Genomic DNA, 16,839 nt, shown 5'->3' on the forward strand with positions numbered 1-16,839 from the left:
AAACAATCAAACAAATTGCACCTTTCACGTTAGCAGCATGTCCCCAAGGTGCTGGACAGTTGAGTTGCACCCGAGCTGAGAATTGGGATCAAAAGGGGACTGATGCCTATGTAGTCTGTTGCTCAAGGTCTCCTGGTCGGAAGACTGCAAATTTGTGCTTCTCCCGCTTCCACACCCTCCTCACCCCCCCCCCCCCCCCCCAGTGCAGTGGGTGGGAGGGCGACACAGGGAAGGCAGGAGAGCGGAAGAGAACAAAATAACAAATTACACTGACAAAGCGCCTTTCACGTTAGGAAGACGTCCCGAGGCGCTGGACAGTCACAGGTTTGGACTCAAGTTGGGGGTTGTGATCAGGAAGGATGGAGGGGAGGGCAGGAAAAGTGGGGGTAGCAGAATGACCGAAGGAATAGTCAAAAGAGGAGGGTTTTGAAACATGAAGGAGGCAAGAGAAGGGGCGAGGCAAAGGGACTCTGGGTTGGAATTTCAAAGGTTGGGTGCTTAAAGCCCGACCGCCAATGGTGGGATGTGGAGCGGCCATAGCCTGCTGAGCGGAGGGAGCAGGCAGGTCAATGAAACACCAGCGCAGACTTGATGCGCCAAACGTTTCTGAGCTTAACATTCTGTTATTCTAGGATCAAGTATTACTCGTTGTGCGCCAAGGTGGGAGGCCCGGGTGCTGCCAAGGGTTGGGTCCATTTTAAGACTGAGGACTTCCTCCTGGTGGTGGTGGAGCAGCAAAAGGTTAGCCCGCTCTGGCTTCACATCCTGGTCATCATCCTCTTCCTCTGCATGTCAGCCGTGGTCCGAGGCCTGAATCTCAGCCTTCTGGCTTTGGATCCAGTGGAGCTCAGGGTCATCCAGAACAGCGGAACTCAGTTGGAGAAGAAGTATTCCCTTCGTATCCAGGGGGTCAGAGAGCACGGGAACTACCTGCTGTGCACTCTCTTGCTAGGCAATGTCCTCCTCAACTCTTCCTTGGCCGTCTGGCTCTGCAAGATCTTCTACAGCACTTGGTTGACTATTGTGGTCTGTACCTTGTGTGTCTTGTTCATTGGGGAAATCGTTCCCCAAGCTGTATGCTCCAGGCACGGGCTGGCCATAGCCGCCAAGACCATCTGGTTAACCAAGTTTTTCATGGCTGTCACCTTCCCAGCTTCCTACCCCATCAGCAAAGTCCTAGATATGGTCTTGCAACAGGAGATCAGCACCTTCTACACCAGGGAGAAGCTGCTGGAGATGCTGAGAGTGACTGACCCTTACAACGACCTGGTCAAAGAGGAGCTCAATATGATCGAGGGAGCTCTCGAGCTCAGGACCAAGACGGTGGAAGACGTGATGACGCCTCTGAAAGATTGCTTTATGTTGAGCGCCGATGCAATTCTGGACTTCAACACCATGTCCATGATCATGCAAAGTGGCTACACCAGGATCCCTGTTTACAAGAACGAGCAGTCCAACATCGTGGACATACTATTTGTGAAAGATCTGGCCTTTGTGGACCCGGATGATGACATGCATTTGAAAACAGTAACGACATTTTACAATCACCCTCTGCACTGCGTCTTCAACGACACTAAGTTGGACGCCATGTTGGAAGAGTTCAAGAAGGGTGAGTCCACATTAATGTGCCTTCTCTTCGATCACGCCTTCGGTCACCCACTACCCCTTACCCTCCCTGCCCTCCACCTCTCCTCATTCCAACCCCCAGCTCGGGTCCAAATCACTGACTGTCCAGCATCTTGGAACATCCTCCGAAATGAAAGGTGCTATACAAATATAATTTGTTGTTGTTGGGCAACATGGAAGGTTGTCTTTTTGTGGGAGCTCGTAGTGCACAAAATGGCTGCTGCGTTCTCTGAAGCCCAGTCACTACACCTGACAGTAACATTTAGCAAAGCACTGACATTTTAGGTGCATTAAATGCAAGGATTGTAATGTGCAGCTGGTCCTCTTCTCACTCACCCCAGGTGCTTATAGTCTCGTCTCTTCCCTTCCCCTCCCCATTCTATTAGATTCAAACTGGGATATCTCATCTCATTCTGGCATCCCCTCTGCAGCCAAACTCTTAATGCAAAATTGTCTGCATAAAGTATTGCCCACAAAAATAATGATTGCAAACAATACATGTTTAAACCCCAGCCGGAACCTCTTAACCTGATTAAACGCACTGCTTCCCTAACCACTGCCCTTCCCATTCTCTCCACATGTGAATGTTATAAGGAGTCCAGTGGGACCTACCATCTTTTGAGCAGGTGTATCAGTTATAAAGGTACAAGAACATTCCTATCTGTAGCCGATAGCAAGCCTCGAGGGGGACCCAATTACTGGTCACTTTCCATGAATTGATTCCACACAACACAAAATATGGATTGATTTAGCACATATGGCTCTATCGGATCGTTTAAGACTCCAAACATTTTCCAGCTGCTTTGTCTGACACTGACAATGCAATGGATTTATTTCAACAAAGTGCGCTGGCTTTTTCTTAGAAAAAAATGTATAAGTTCCCAAGATAGACTCATTTCTCAGCTGCATCAACAACAACAGCTTGCATTTATATAGCACTGTCTATGTAGAATACGATCTTGGAGTGTTGCAGAAATGGTGTGGAAAACTGAGATTGGAAGGAGGTGGCTGTAAAGGCATAATAATAATAACCATTGCATTTGATATAGTGCTTTTCATGTCTTCTAGCACTTCTCAAAGCACTTTACAGAATATACTGCAAAGTGAATTGACTATATTTTGTGGGCGAAATGCGGCAATCAATTGCGCACAGCAGTGTCCTACAAACAATCATGGATTGAGTGACCAAATTATTTATTGGGTTTTTTTCTTGAGGGATTATTATTGGGTGTGTTGAGTAAGGAAACTTGTCCAAGGTTTTGCCCTGCCAGGAATCAAACCCAGGTCTCTCGCTTGCGAGGCAAGTGCTCTAACCACTGAGTTACAGACTCTTACATGGTTAGATTTGAAGAGGGATTTTAAAATAGAGAGAGGTGATAGAGGGTGAGACAATAACAACAAATTACATTTGTATAGCACCTTTCACGTTGAGGGAACGTCCCAAGGTGCTGAACGTCCTCCCGAAGTGAAAGGCGCTATACAAATGTAATCTTGTTGTTGTCAGAGGATAAAAGCATAGTGACTGGGAAGGCATGGCAGGCTTGTGTTCATCTAGTGGAGATCGAGAGCTTAAAACGTACGATTATTACGATCAGGGTCTCCACTGATAGCTGCAGTGTGTGACAGAATGCACTGAAGATTGTGCATTTGTCATTCCTTAAAATTGTTTATGCCAGTGAGCAGGACAACCATGCTTAAACCCTGCTTATGGACATTATTCCAGACATATTATTAACGTCTGTGTACGTAAAGCTTCAGAATAACTTTGGTCTCGCAGTGCGGAGCAACTGACAACCATGTGTAAGTTTGTTCTGAAAAGCTACTCTCATTGTGCAAACGTTCATCATCTCTGGAGGTTTAATAGTGAATACAAAATGGTATGACTGTCCATACTAGTAAAATGTATCGGTAAGCTAGTTCGCCTTTTAACACTGACATTTTCCAGATATTTAATTGCTCTAGGCATTATAAAAATACTTTTTTTTCTCCTCTTACACTCTGCCTGACCTAAGCAGAAATTCTGTCAAAATTGAAACCTTTGTATTTTGAAATACTGTACATTGCATCAGATCCTAGATGGGGATAAGATTTGGACAGGGATGTAACATGTAGACAGTATAGTAAAATGCACCTGCATTAATTGCTTGGCTTTAACATGAACTGAGCATGTGGTTTCTTGCCCTTCAGTCACAAGTCGTCCCTTGAGAGATCTCGCTAATGATGTTCCACTTCTTAAACCTGTGAGTGTAAATGTAGTTTGCCTTCAACCTCACTACACCTGACAGTAATTACTTGTAAAGTGTTTTGAGTTGTTTTGTTGTGATAAGGTGAATGGTGCTTTTCGAAAAAAAAATTAATTGCTGCCATCAATTCACAGTTTTGCTGAATATCCATGCAGGAGGATTCCAGAATAAATAGGTTCCTTGTAAAATCTAGTATATTATGACAGACAAAAACTACCATATAGGGATTTTTTAAGCTTGTAATATAATTGAGAGGTTTAGATAACATCAAAATGTACAAAGAGAAATCTTAAGGGCTCATAATTGTGATGTGAATTCAGCGGTTAGATTAGATTCTTGTAATCACTTCCAGGTATCCATTAATCTTGACATAATATATACAAGATAGCAAGTTTTCCTATACAATTTAGTGCAATAAGCTGCCGTGTAATAGTAAGGCAATATATCTGCAAATCCTGCATCGTAAGTGGACAATACCTTTCACCGCTACCGTGCCTTGTGTATTTTCGTCTTCAATCAGATTTGAAAAACATGATACCTACAATGGCAAGAAAAACTATTTTAAAATCAAAGTCAGCTAAAGATTTGAAAGTGGTAATTAAAACCTCAAAGTGAATTAAAGGTGGGTTCCTTTTGCTGTTTGATCTCATCTGCACCCTTCCACTGGCTTCATGCCTGTAACACATGTGCAAGACTATGTATTGTACAGTAATTTGGAATGCCAGGGAAAAAATGTCTTGAGGTTGGTCAGGTATTCTAAGCTTTCATTTCATACGTTATTTACATTTACTTTTGCTTCAGAAGTTTTCTATTTATAAACACTTCAAGACGCTACCCCGTGTGAAGTGCGCTATGTAAATGCAAGCTGTTGTATTGAGTTTCAGACAAACGGCTTGTACCATCACTAAGATTTTATTGGAAGTACCGGCCAATTTGTTTGGATCTGGAATGCATTGCCTGAAAGGGTGATGGAAGCCGATTCGATAACAACTTTCAAGAGAGAAGTAGATAGACATTTGGGGAGGACAAGTTTGCAGGGCTATGGGAAGAGAGCGGGGGAGTGGGATTGATTTGAATAGCTCTTTCAAAGAGCCGGCACAGACATGATAGGCCAAATGGCCTCCTTCTGTGCTGTACCATCCTATGATTCTATGAATTAACACCAATTCTCTTTTACACTACATAATAAAGCAGTTTAAGTAGGATTCCCCCTCTGAATAACTCTCAGCTGAAGTTGAGGAAAGCTCAATATGTGTGCAGAACTTTGACTGGTATCAGCTACGGTTACTGTCATTTTATTTATTGAAGCAGTGCTCCATTGTTAGAGGTACCGACCTTGGATGTGACCTTAAACTGTTGTGCTGTTTGTGCCTGTTACAGCTCTATTAAAGCCCCATGGCTCTATTCGAAAAGAGAAGGGATTTTCTTTCTTCGGGCCAGTTACACTATGTATAAATTAGTCGTTCACCTCATTGCTGTTTACGGGACCTTGCAAAATGGTTGCCGAGTTTACAAAATAAGTGAACACAAAAGAAGTCGCTGTGTTTCATGGTAGTAAATGTAAAAATGCAAAATCTTTCCTTCTCCCTTCACTTTTTTTAAAAAAAAGTTCTTCACATTTTTTCCAAGCAGATGTGATTACAGCTCGAAGGCTGGCCCAGCGGGAAAGCTGGGATTCATCTGGGTAGCCTGCTGATTCTTTAGTGGAAGTGATTCCGACACCTGCCCTAAAATAACTTTTCATTATTAATCTCTCTTTGCCAATTATAAGATTGAGTTTAAAAAGGAAGATATTACGCCTCAGGACTCTACCAAATCATTGTACATTTGCCCTGTCCCTTATGAGAGAAGAAAAATCCAAAAAATATTTCCATCTAAAGTTTGCAGTGTTAATAATACAGTGCAGATGTGCTGTGTTAAAGGCTTACCGCTGTGACTGTAGGATGCTTACAACACAATCCATTTGGTCCATTGCGAAAGTGAGGGATTGCAAGTGATGAATAATACAATGTTAGATTTGAAAGTTCGATGTCGTTCATTTAAATCAATCAAAGATGTTGAGCAGTTGTAGTTTTTTGATGAATTGCATCACAAAATTTTCTGTCCCATTTAGTTTTGCATTTTTGAGAGAATGGAAGCATGCTTTATTTTCCTGCGAAGATATTATGTTTTGACTGAATAACAATTATTTTTCTATAGAAATACCTGCAACACATGAGAGCAATTGATTAAATTGTTTGATTTACAGTGAAGCTATACCTCCACGCATTGTTCAAAATAATGTTTCAGATCCATTGCTGACTGTAAAGATGGAAATAAGGAGCAAATGTATCTTATTTTTAAAGGAAGTGTATTCAGTAATTTCGTATTGGTGATGAAATTGTTTCCAGCACTTACACCGCAAGAAACCTACCACGTATAAATGCTTACAATCCTCTCTTGAATAAAGTAAATTGTAGGTTATCCCTCCTGTCTTGCCGAAGTTGTTGTTTTCAAGCCTGGGTGTGCTGTTTCTTCTCACTTGTAGGTCAAGTGCAAGGATTTCTAGTCCCCAACCCCACTCAGTTCCCAATCTGATGTATTCAGAGAGGGGGCTGCTGAACTGATATAGTAGTTACACTGATTCATAGAGTCTGTTTATTTCATTTCCCTGCCTCACCTCAGGTATGGGGTGTTTAAATTGGAAATAGGTGGATGGATGGATAGATACTGGGAGCAAGATATTTAGGAAGTATTATTAAAGGATATGGAGAAAAGACAATCAATTTATATAGATCCACTAATATGTGGATGAGCCATTAATCTGGTATACAGAATGGATTGAGTTTAGATTACTGCAAAGCATCTGACACAATCAAATTACAATGCAAAGATATGGTGCTGATATACCAGATATTAGGGTGTGAAAATGTAGGATTTTGAAGATTGTGTGATGTAATCCATCTTAAACTGTGATTTTAATCATCGGCTAATTGTCTTGGTATTAACAGAACATCTGGTGAATGTCTGTCTCTTTCCTGCGTGCTTGAATACTCCGTATTTAATACTAGGTCAAGCACAGTGCGTGTTGAACCTCCAGATGTTTGTTTACGATCCAAATTCTGTTTGAGGTCGACATAGTATTGGTGCTTCAACTTCTCACAATGCACCTCGCACAGCTTACAAGGGTCTGTTGAGTATTATGCTCTGATCCAGGGTTTTTGCATCTGGAGTAGGTCCACGGCAGAGAATGAGTAATAACAGTATTTCAGTCTCCTCCACGGGTCAGATAGACTCTGCATATATTCTATGCGTCATGTGGCCTTTAAACCCAACCCGTTCTGCACAATTTCAAGTCGCTCTGTAAAAACAATACTAATTGCAGTAATCTGTGTCCAGTAAACTCATCACTCCAAGGGAAAAGGGATCAGTGATGAGATACCCAGAGTAGTGAGTTACCCATATGCATTAATACATAACTAAATGCAGCCAGGATATTGACAGCTCTATGATTAGTTAAGTGACAAGTTAAACCAGGGTGTCGAGTTATCAGGAGTTGACTGTACTTGGATATCGGCTTCCTGTTCTTACTTTAATATGAACCCTAATCCGTGAAACACAAATAACACTTTAAACACTTCGCTTGTGCTCACCATAATGTTTTTCCCTTTTATTTTCTTGTCGGATGTTTTCCAGTTGTTGATATTGAAACTTATTGGATTCCACCCTTCCTTTTGGAAGATGTGGTGGGAAAATGTTATTGGTTTGACACCAGCCTCAAAGGAAATGTAAAAGGTCCATGATTGATGTATCTGTCTCAAATCAGATGAATAATGTGGGTGGAGGGGTCCTTTTCTTCTACGAACTTTCCAACTGACCTTATCCAGCCAGATTGCTGTACTTCACTCATAGTCATAGAACATTACAGCACAGTAACAAACCATTCAGCCCATCGCATCTGCACTGATGTTTTTTTTTCCAAATGAGTTGCCAAGTCCCGTAGCATTATGGTTAGAGCGCTCGACTCGCAAGCGAGAAGACTCGGTTTCGATTCGTGGCCGGGCAAAACCTTGGGCTAGTTTCCTGCCTCTGTTTGCCTAGCAGTAAATAGGAACCTGGTTATTAGTGAATTGGCAGAAAATCCAGGGGTAATATTGTGCCCCGCAAAAAAAAAATTGGGTCACTGAATCTCTGACTGTTTGAGGAACACTGCTGTGCATAATTGGCTGCCGTGTTTCTCCCACAAAATACACAGTCAATCTCCGTAGGGACTGTTCGATGCCTTTACTGCTCGCTAACTGAAGCAGTGTTTCCGCACATGTTCCTCCCCGGCAGCCTGTACATAAAGGACCCCTGCCTTAGCTCAGTGCAGGCAGGACCATGCACAGGCTGCTCAGGGGTACATGGTGGCCAAGTTTATCCCAGTTACAAGAAAAGACGCCTTGGTTTGTAATCATCTCACTCTCCAATACCTGCCCTCCCCCATCCACACAGTCAATAATAATAATTGTGGAGTCCTGTTAGAGCAATCGCCTCGCAAGCGAGAGGATCTGGGTTCGATTCCTGGCAGGGTGAACCTTAGGCAAGTTTCCTTACTCCACACGGCTCTGGAAACCTAGCAGTAATTAGGAATCCGGTCGTTAGTTGATTAACAGATCACTTTTCCGAGGTAGTAATCCCATCAAAAAAATAATAATAGTAGTTTGGTCATTCAGTCCACGACTGTTTGTGGGTCACCGCTGTGCCTAATTGACTGCCGCGTTTTGCCCACAAAATATACAGTCAATACAATTTACAGTATATTCTGTGAAACGCTTTGAGAAGTCTCAAAGACATGATAAGGCGCTGTATCAAATACAAGGATTATTATCATATCTTGTGAAGTGCTTTATCAACAATGTGAAAAGGAGCCATATCAAATGCAAGTATTATTACCGTTATCTAATCTTGTACTCCTACTCGCATACCCTTTAATATTGCTTCCCTTCAATCATCCATCTAATTCCTCATTAATAGAAGATTTGACTCTGCTTCAACTTAGTGGCAGAGAATTCCACATTCCAACCACTTTCTGTGCAAAGAGAATTTTTTTTTCGCTTTTCACTACTGTTCGCATTGAGTGGTATCTTGCAGTTCCCCTTGAGACTGCAAATATATTGTGGTGGTGCAGTAAAGTGTTCATCATATCCCCTTGGAATTGAGAAGACAGATGATAGTCCAGGCCAAACATTATTGGCAATTCAGAAGCTAGAACCTACTTATTTCTTAAGCCAAAATAACTGAATGCAATTTTCAGTTTGCAATGGTCTTGGTTAGGGAAGATATGCCCATTAAATCACTGTAGTTTTAGCGCTCATAATAATTCAAATATACTGGCACAAGATCACAAGAGAGAAGCATGGATAAAGAAGGCCCATCCTTTGTTTTGATCCCATCCTTCCAGAATACCGATCCAACCCATTTGGAAGGAGAGAAATAATTTGAATTGTAGATTCTTTCCCCTTTTCTCCTCCCTCTTTGTTCCCCTCTCTTCCCACCCCCCCACCCCATGTGTTCACGTAATTTATACTTGTATCGCACTCCTCACACGGATAGCATCTCAGAGCGCTTAACAGTGGTGGAGGGTCTACATACGCATGCACCCACCCACACACATACAAATACACACACATGAATCATGAAGATGAAGTCATTCTGGTTAACAAACGCACTGGCGTTTGCTTACAAAACAGTCAGTTCCATTTGTTCCAAAGAGCCTGATGATGCCGACAGAGAACAGCAAAGTACAGCAATCACGTCATTCTTGGGGAAGTGGCAATGCCCAGAGAAACTGCAGTTAAGAAACTTCATCAACCGTGAAACCTTTGACTTTGTGGTTAAATAAAGCACTGCTTGACAGCGGGATCCCCATGAAAGGAAGTTGGTCTGAGAACCATCAGCTCTCATTTAAATGTTGTGAAGTGATTTCAAGGAGAAGGCGCGTGGCATTGAAAAGACGGAGGAAAGGAAATTGCTAAACATAAGCATTACAGACAGGAAATGACACCACATCTGTTTAAGACCCATTTGTCTCATTTGATGATGCCTTCTTTTACTAATTACTTAGCAAATTCAGGTGTCAGTCTGTCGCTCTATCACCTCAGGTCAATAGGTTATGAATTGAAGCTCCACGTGGATCTTATAGTCTAGGTTAGCACTTGGATTCAGGACTGGGGGAGCCCTGTATTGCCTGCAATACTACCTTTCTGGAAGAAATACAACCAGAGAACTGTCAAATAAGTTATTTGTCTTTGCCGATGGGGGGGATGTTGGGGAAGGAATAATTCCTCATTTCTTGTTGGCGAAAGCCGGTGTTTCAGCCCACCACAGGCAAACTGCAAATGGATTGTTTCCTCTCTTCCCCCCCCCCCCCCCAATATGTTTTATCCACATAGTGATGGAGCCTGATGTCTTGTGCTTGTTTCTGTGCAGGTAAATCTCACCTGGCAATAGTACAGAGAGTCAACAATGAGGGCGAGGGTGATCCCTTCTATGAGGTATTGGGGATCATCACCCTGGAAGATATAATTGAAGAAATTATAAAATCTGAGATCCTGGATGAAACAGACTTTTACAGTATGTATTGCATAATTAAACAGCCAAGAGACTCGAGGGCTCCTGAGTTTTCACTGTAATAAATTGGCCTTGTGGATAACTGCCAAGGATGGATGTGTTAATGGCATGATTTTAATTAATAATAGATAAGCATTCCACCTTCAGTGGGACTGTTAGACAGTAACCTTATGAGATGCCTGAGTTTTTCAAACTGTTCAGTAATTTGCAGTTAAATTCTTGCTGCAGCCTGTGTCGTGCACCTTGTGAGCTGCTTTTGTTTATTTTATGATGAATGTTTCTGCCTGCCTGAATGTGCTTAGGATTCCATTGATCTCCCCTTGCTCTTCCCCCTCCTCTCGCTCCCTCCCCCCTCCTCTCACTTCCTCCCCCCTCCTCTCGCTCCCTCCCACCCTTCGCTTCCTTCCCCCCCTTTCACTCCCTCTCCCCCCCCTCGCTCCCTCTCCCCCCCCCTCGCTCCCTTCTCCCCTCTCGCTCCCTTCCTCCCCTCTCCCTCCCTCACTCCCCCCTCTCCCCTCCCTCCTCCCCCCTCTCCTCTTCTGTCCAGTCATGTATCCTCATGGGAATCCTTCGATAGGGAGCACCACGCTTTTACCACCAGATGTAAATTTTCTCCTCCCACCTTTCACGAGCAAATCGTGTGTGATCGTGCAAACGAAATGGAAGTGAGTATTAATGACGTGCAAAGTATAGTTCAGCTTATTCCTCACTTGGGTTAAGCCAGAAAAGCCTCTTTGTTTTGCATTTGATCCTATTCAGAAGAGAAGTCCGAGAAGGGAGTTTGAAATATAATCCACAATATGTGAGTCCACTCATTTGACCAAGTTCCTGAATAGGTTGAATGTGTTTGGTTTTCAACGTATCAAAGCACAAAGTATTTTGCACCTTTCCTCTGTTCTAGGAGTTTAAAACCTAAATTTACACAACCTTTCACCACAGCAAAACCCCTTTCACCCCAGCTAGTAATCCTGTTAACGCCAGTGCAACCTCTTCTAACAACAACTTGCATTTATATAGTGCCCTTTGTGTATGATAACTTCTCCGAGTGCTTAACAATGACTGGATTGCCAGGCAGAGGGATTATGACCGTAGGCACGGTCGAAGAAGTAGGTTTTAAGACTGGATTTAAAGATAGACAGAGAAGATTTCCTAATGTCGTTGGTCCAAATCTAAACAGAATTTTTCAAACAAATTCTGACCAGTGCTCTGCACAACTGTAGCAGAACTTCCTTGTGTTTATATTGTATTCGCTTGTTATAATGCCATGAAGTTAGCCTTTGTGATTGAAGTTTCTATCAGTGTAATTAAACCTTTCTGTAGCCACTTGTAAAGATTCTACCAATTCCAAAGGGGGCAAACCTCCAATGATTCGGGTGGGGGGGCTCTCCTTGGAGTTGAACTGGTGTCCATTATGTGGTTTTAGCTGATTCAACTCCAGCAGTACCTAACACACACACACACACACACTAGGATCCCTAAGCCTTGACTCTTGCCAAAGTATGTGTCCACGCCCGCCCCCATAGAGAGATTCCAGACACGGGAATTTCCATGTATAGCTGGCATTCCTGGACCTCCGGTTTGAATACCCTTTAGCATTATGATGGGTTTCTGCATGTGTCAAACATCCGGCTGACCAAGAAAGAGATGTTTGGAAGCACATCAAGAGAGCTCTTGGGTATTATACAATTGGGGAGATTGATTGCCTTGCAGGGCGTCAGCTCAACTTGTAAATAAACCATCTACCTTATTGTTTATGTAATCCACGCTAACCTGATTTATTGCAGACCAGATGATTAGAACTGTGTGTTTGACCTGACCGAACAACTTACCTAGATAATGCTGTATATCATCTTTGGGTCTGCAACTTTCTCTGCTTTCCTACTGATTCCTAGACAATCCTGGTGTAGAATTGATTTTATTTTCAGGAGCTCAGATGTTTCTCTGGTGGGACATGTCAGAATACATTAAATCAAACCAAGAGATCTTTTGTAATCTATCATCTTCCACTTCCGTACCCTCTTCAGGTCCCTCTTCATTCCTTGTGGCCCACCTCCTCTTCTCCGGAGTGACTTACAATCAAGTCCTAAGGAAGATTTTCTCCCGTGGAAGCAGATGGCTGTGACTCCTCTGTCCGTCGTCCTGCAGACTGCTCACACACTCCTTTGTATACAATATAAGAACATGACGGTGAGGAAAGAGCATTCAGTGCATTGAAGCTGATCCTCAGCTGCTGTGTTACCTTAACTCCATTCACATTCTCCTGCCATGCCCCTGCTCTCTGGAACTCTCTTCCAAAATCTCTTAGCCTTTTTTTCTCCTTCCCTGTCTTCAAAGTCGTCTAAAAACCTATCTCTTGGACCGTGCCTTTAGTCAACAGCTTTACTTCTCCCTTCTCAGCACTGGGAGATGTTCTCCTATGTGATGAGCACTGTAAAATTGCAAGTTGTTATAGTTTAGTCAGATGCCCTCAAGATGCAGTCTGTTATTTCCAGTCATTGACTGAAAACCATCAGTGAATGATCAGGAATCTCTCCCTAAACCATTTCCTTCTCTACCTCCGCGAATGGACATCCTTTCTGCTGAATTGACCTTAAAAAGTTGCAATATTGTTCAGTTGCAAACACTTTCTTGTTATTTTTGAATGAAAATTTTATTTCAAGTAAAATTTCCACCCTATCTTATCTGTACTATAAACCTCAAGTAAGGCCCTCTTCCCACCCCACAAAAATCCCTACCACTATCCTCTTTCTGGGCTGTAGAGTTTTGTATCTGCTGTGATTGATGTTTCTGTGTTTGTATAGAGAAAACTTGTTTCTGCACTCTAATGTTCCTTCACGTTTGATCTGGCCCTTTGCTTATTTTCCTGTGATTAAGAATGAAAGCTCATTCTAAAATGAACTCAACCTTTGGTAACAGAACTTCTTTTTCAAATCCACTTCCTTAGCCGATAATTCACTGAAAACAAAACTCTTAATTTAAATACAAGAAAATCAGTTCCAAAAGGTGGAACTGAATACACTTATGGTTAATCAACTTTACCAGGGTCATCCAACTGGCCGATTTCATCTGCTCCCCACCCCACCAATTACATCTGGCCCACCCGTTCCCTCCATAACCCGGAAATGTTATGTCATGTTTCTGGAAGGGAAACACAAAAATATTGTGGCCCGCGAACGTTTCTCAAGTAGGACATCTGGCAGCCGAAAGGTTGCACCTTGCATCTAGATCAACCAGCAAAGTGGGAGGGAGAGTCACAATAAGAGAGGAAGGCAGCGGAGGAAGAGCGGACTGGATTTGCTAACAAGCTGATGAGATCCCTTGTTCTTCCACTTGAGAAAGTTCATTACTCCTGTAATTATGCCTTCAGTTTTAGTGGCAGTGATTCTATTGGGGCACCATTGTACTCTGAACTAGGTGGTTGCCAGATCACGGGCCTGATTGGGGAGATTGCCAATTGTGAATTAGGCCAGGGTGGTCCAACTGGTGGCCCGTGGGCCGCATCCTACCCGGGGATGATTTCATCAGGATCATGTACCATTCCCTACTTCATTGTCCACCGAGCAAATACAGGTGACACGCAGGCTCCAAGCCACGCAGGAGACGGTCATGGGGGGGGTCAGGCTATGCCAATCAGGATAAAGTATTACCTGTGTGGCCCGCAGATGTCCCTCAGCTGCCAAAAAGTTGGAGCCCCCCTGATGTAGACCACTTGCTGGGTAACAACATGATCCTCTCTGCACCATTGAAGCAACTTCTCATGCAACGAACGAGCCTCAATAGCCAAACCCACGCAAAAGGAATGATAGGCTGGAGTGGCTTGTGGTTATGTTGAGAATCCATTTTATTGATTCAAATCCAATAATTATGATTGCAGCAGACAACAGGACAAAGAAGATAGCTCACAGAGATCGAAAGCCGCAAGACTTCTCGTTGTTCAAACTCTCAGATAGTGAACTGAAGATCAAAGTTTCACCTCAACTGTTACTAGCAACTCACCGCTTTTTAGCAACAGGTACAGTGTGTGGTGTGATGTGTTCTCCATGTGTAGGTTTGGCTCTGTTGGCAATGCACTTAACTCCTAGGATAGAAGCTGATGGGTTTAATATCTGCGTTGAGATTCTGAGCTCCTAGTCTAGGTTGCCAATCCCAGTAGAGTGTCGGGGAGCACTGCATTGTCGGAGGTGCCGTCCTTCGGGTGTCTCATTAACCAAGGACTGACTCACTTTATATCACTCACTGGTTCAAAATCTGCCCATTCACATTTCACTAACCACAAATGTCCCAAAGGTGAAGTTACAGTTAATACAAAAAATTCAGTTTGGAAATGCTGCAAATGTACACTTCTACATGAATGGAGGAGGGGAAGGAAACTACTGAGGCCTGTGTCTCCGCATGCTATTGTCACATGTGAAAGACATGCTGCAGACCAGTTACAAACATTGATGGCCGAAAACCATGGTCCATAGTTCATACTCCATAGTCGCATGCTACGATAATGGAGATGCTGATAGTATATAACTCTGTATGGATTAGTCTGCACAAAGGAGCTGAACTGCTTTCTTCCCCTTTGTTTAGAGGTGGAGCCCTTTAAAAGCACCTACATATCAGAAAAGATACTGCTGAGACTACTGAAACACCCCAGTGTCATCCAGGAGTTAAAGTATGATGAGAAAAATAAGACGTCCAACAGCCAGTATCTGTACCAATGGAACAAGCCTATTGACTACTTTGTGCTTATCTTACAGGTATATGTTGTCCTGAGCTGAATGCCTTCCCTCTCCTCCTGGTATACGTTTGAGATGTGTGGAATATTTGAATGCAGATAATAATAATGATCCTTGAATTTGATATTATGCCTTGGAGAAGTCTCAAAGTGCTTCACAGAGTATACCATAAACGGATTGACTGTGGGTGAAACACTGCAGCCAATTAAGCACAGCAGTGTCCCACAGTCGTGGATTGAGTGACTAATTTTTGGGGGGATGGGGAGAGCATTATTACACCCAGAAAGCGATCCGCCACTGAGTCATTCCGTCTGTGCACCCTCTCCCCCCACACCCCACACATACACGCGCACAAACCCTCGTACTTGCACACTAGGCTGAGCTATTATGGGAGATGTCAATCAAAGTAAAAGTGCATCCCATAAGAGACCAAATAGAAATCTTAAGGCAAGTCAATCCTATTATCCCATCTCCTCGCAATTGGAGTAATTTCAGGAGAGTCCTGGTTGCAGGTTGCCAGGCACGAACACAGTTTGAGGGTGGGAGTCGGAGAAACAAATGGGAGAGTTGATGTGTTTGTCCTGGATCTTGATCAAGTTTTTGTAAATAAATCATTTGGTTTTCCTTTGTGCAGGGAAAAGTAGAAGTGGAAATCAGTAAAGAAGCCTTGAAATTTGAAAATGGAGCATTCACATACTATGGAGTCCCGGCACTTACAGCTGTACTTCCTTCAGGTAAAACTTTCTTGATTTTTTAAAGTATATCATTGACGGTCAGGCCTTCAGCCTTTCTGCCCCCACCCTTTGCAATTCCATCTCACAGTCCCTTACCTCTTCCCCCCCCCCCCCCCCCCCGGCCCAGTTATGTCCTTCAAATCCAGTCCAAAGACCTTCCTCTTCAGTCTCCCCTCTCAGCCCTCCTGATCTCCTGATCCTAACTCCCAGCTCAAGTCCTAATCCCTAATTGTCCAGCGCTTTGGGAAGTCCTCCCAACGTGAAAGGCCTGGTGTTATATATATAACAACAAACAAGATTACAAATCTATATAACAATATATATAAGCCATAATCTAACAACACTGAGCAATGTTTGCCATCTGCCCTTCGCCCTGTCCCATCTCTTTCTTTAGTCAGAGTGCAAGCCTCAGTGAAGTTGTATATACTTTCTTTGCACTGATTCACATCCTTGTGCATTAAGATTACAGTTACCAACTACTCACAGAAGGTTTGGCTTACTTACAATTTCGAGTGGGCATTTGTCTGCATGTGGACATCTGTATGTAGAGGCTGTATTTTGCCTCCTGATGTAAAAGACGCTATACAAATGTAATTTGTGGTAGGTGGCAAGATAACTTAATTAGAGCTACAGTAATTCAGGAGCGCATATTGGTGAAGATTGCCCACCAAGGGTTACTGCACATCCCTTTTTGTTTTTGTCGTATGGGCACAAAAGAGATTTTTTACTGTTCACAGGGTTTGCTTCTGAATGTAGCCAGCACTAGAGCGGTTGGTGACTTTGTTCAAGATTGGTTCAAAATACTTTATAATTCTCTCAGCTCAGAAATACAATTGGTGAGTTGGCGAACAAGATGAGGCAAGTCGAGAGATGGATGAGTCAGGATAAACCTCATTCTAAACTTGCCCCAGAAAAGCCACT

General features: G+C 43.0%; 1 protein-coding gene across 3 annotated transcripts in view; it reads left to right on the forward strand.

The window, feature by feature from the left end:
- Positions 1–216: 216 nt before the first annotated feature.
- LOC103188919 (metal transporter CNNM2) overlaps positions 217–16,839 on the forward strand; it is a 30,946-nt gene continuing 14,323 nt past the window's right edge. For 2 of the 3 annotated variants that reach the window (XM_007909098.2, XM_007909099.2), the window contains exons 1-5: positions 217–1,609; positions 10,320–10,463; positions 14,335–14,472; positions 15,036–15,205; positions 15,819–15,918. In XM_007909098.2, the coding sequence (XP_007907289.2) occupies positions 592–1,609; positions 10,320–10,463; positions 14,335–14,472; positions 15,036–15,205; positions 15,819–15,918 (1,570 nt within the window). In that variant the 5' untranslated portion in view covers positions 217–591. The remainder of the gene's footprint in view (positions 1,610–10,319; positions 10,464–14,334; positions 14,473–15,035; positions 15,206–15,818; positions 15,919–16,839) is intronic. The other variant, XM_007909100.2, reaches the window with a different exon arrangement.

Source organism: Callorhinchus milii, unplaced genomic scaffold, assembly GCF_018977255.1.
Source record: "Callorhinchus milii isolate IMCB2004 unplaced genomic scaffold, IMCB_Cmil_1.0 Scaffold7, whole genome shotgun sequence".
In the NCBI taxonomy this organism is placed as follows: Eukaryota; Metazoa; Chordata; class Chondrichthyes; order Chimaeriformes; family Callorhinchidae; genus Callorhinchus; species Callorhinchus milii.